The sequence below is a fragment of the Notothenia coriiceps genome, unplaced genomic scaffold (assembly GCF_000735185.1).
Source record: "Notothenia coriiceps isolate Sejong01 unplaced genomic scaffold, NC01 NC01_scaffold00006406, whole genome shotgun sequence".
NCBI lineage: Eukaryota > Metazoa > Chordata > Actinopteri > Perciformes > Nototheniidae > Notothenia > Notothenia coriiceps.
The window spans coordinates 1-2,340 of NW_011339107.1; the positions used below are offsets into that span (position 1 = coordinate 1).

At 40.9% G+C, this 2,340-nt stretch overlaps 1 protein-coding gene across 1 annotated transcript; it reads right to left on the bottom strand.

Moving 5' to 3' along the window:
• Positions 1–621: 621 nt before the first annotated feature.
• On the bottom strand, positions 622–1,876 carry LOC104943637 (putative DMBT1-like protein). Its single transcript, XM_010769090.1, has 3 exons — positions 1,460–1,876; positions 1,031–1,069; positions 622–950 (listed from the first exon to the last, which is right to left on the bottom strand). The coding sequence occupies exons 1-3, from the start codon at positions 1,482–1,484 to the stop codon at positions 622–624; spliced, it is 393 nt and encodes a 130-aa protein (XP_010767392.1). The 5' UTR covers positions 1,485–1,876.
• Positions 1,877–2,340: the final 464 nt, after the last annotated feature.

Here is a 2,340-nt window from a genome sequence, read left to right on the forward strand (position 1 = left end):
TAGCAGCCATTTTCAGATTCTTTGTGAATAGGTCTTACTGAGTTAGGAGTCCTCTCGAGGACTTTTAAGCTCTCCTAAACTTAGGTGCTACTTTTAGGCCTAAAATACTTTGTGAATTGCTCTTAGTGAATACAATTAGGAGTCCTAAATTTAAGACTGACACGCCCATTATGTTTAGGAGTTTCTCCTAAATTCGCCAGTTAGGAGCTACTTTTAGCCCTAAGATCCTTTGTGAATACGGCCCCTGATTAGTTTTATCATAATTCATTTACAGATTCTGTTTGTCCAGGCTGGTTTTCTTGCCGTTATGACATTAAACTAATGCTAAGGTAACACAGAGTAGGATTTATAGGTTGGTGTTTTTTTTTAAAACAACATTCGAAGTAAGCTCCTCCACCCTGACTCGACAAGGGTGAAATAGCTTGTCAGCAGTTGAAAGCCAACACCAAATGTGTTATTGTTTTTAAACAAGCTTTGTCCAGTTGGCATTACGTCTTGCTTAATTTGCTTTGCTGTGTCTGACATTTCCGTATGCCACTAACCAGAATAGGCTCAATGAATCAACCCAGCAGAAATCACTCAGCCAACCACCTGGCAGTGGCCATTGGTAGAGAGAATGACTCAACAGAGTAGAGTCTTACCTGAGCATATTACCCCTGCATCATTCTCATGGGTGCAGTATGCGTCACTGTGGAGGACCACAGCACAGCGTGTCAGACTGGCCTCATGTCCCGAGCATTGGACATGCCGCAGCCAGATTTCTCCGCTGCCTGCACCAAAATGTGCTTCATGAAGGGCAGATTCAGCTAAGCCACATCCAAGCTCCAGGCACACCACATGAGCTTCTCGGCGGTCCCATCCGTGGTCGCAAACAGTCCCCCACTGTTCATGGCGGAGTACCTCCACTCTGCCAGAACACTTGTTCTCCCCGTCCACTAGTCTGACCCCACCTGTGGATCAGAGGAAGATAGTTTAGAGACAGAAAGTGGAGGCACAGGAAGAAGCAAGTCTATGTCACTTCCAGGCTTACCAAAAGCAGTAACTCCATCCCAAAGAACACCTAACAGTCCTGTCATGAAAGCACAAACATGCAGTGGTTATTGGGCCAATTCAGTTTTAAAATTTCAACAATAGCAGCTAACTTCACTCAGTTGCTTTTCTATTAGGACTTAACACTAGTCAAATGTTTTTAGGAGCATTTTAGTTAAGATTCTAACGTTAAGTCACTCATAACATATTGATAACATCTAAAAAAGTCATACATGCGAAAAAACGCTTGTTCACTTTGCAATTAGTAACCAATGCCACTGTGCTCACTTAAATTAATTGCTAAATAATCCCGTTACATAATCAACCATAATCTACCCAAGTTAGCGGGTCCTGCTTCAGAGTTAGCGTTAGCTGAAAACAAGCTTAGCTGAACATTAGTAGCTACCTGGGCTACATCCAGGGGGCTCACCTGTTAAAAGGATAGGCAGGAGCATCGTTCCTCACCCTTCCATCCCACGGCCGGGTGGGAAGGATGCCAGTTGTCGTGGTGATGATGCTGCCAGCCGTTTGAAGCTAGTGACAACACAAGACATCAGCTAGCTTGTGGCTAACTAAAATAAGAGCTAGCGGCTAAGCAACTTTACTGACACTAACGGCGTAATCAACCACTGACGCTATTTATTTTACAAACAAGTAGTTCTGGTCTGGAGATAAAGGGTAGTCCGGGTGGTTGTACCATAACACGATGTCCATGAGATAACGTTAGCAGAACTACATACCGTCAGGTCGCCATACTCATTACTCAGGTCAGGGTTTAGCTGCTAGCGGTTCTCCCTGCGGCAGACAGAGGTCAGCACCGCCGCAGCGCTGCAGTTAAAACCGAAACAGCCAGGAGCTGCTGCTGCTGCTACACACAGCGCGGAGGTGGACAATAACTTGGTACTAGTCCTAAATATAATGTAATTTTATATATTTACAACAGAATTATTTCAAATTTCTGCTACTTTACCCTGCTTCAATTAATTGACATATTTCACAATCAGAATTTTGTTTATTGTAATTATTATTTATTTATTTTACATTTGAATTATCAAGAATATTTTATATTATTTATATTTGATATAATTTTTTTCATCTTTATTACATTTTACATTTTTCATTCTCTATTCCACTTTTAAGTATTTGTATTTTATAGTGGACCTATCATGCTATATTTTAAACATATATTGTAGGGCCATACCTATATAAATTATATAGATATAGTTTTTTTTTTTAAATACAAAAAAAAAAAATCAAAACAGATCCTGCATTTTATCCATGCCTCATTTCGCTCTATTTGCTCTTTCCAGC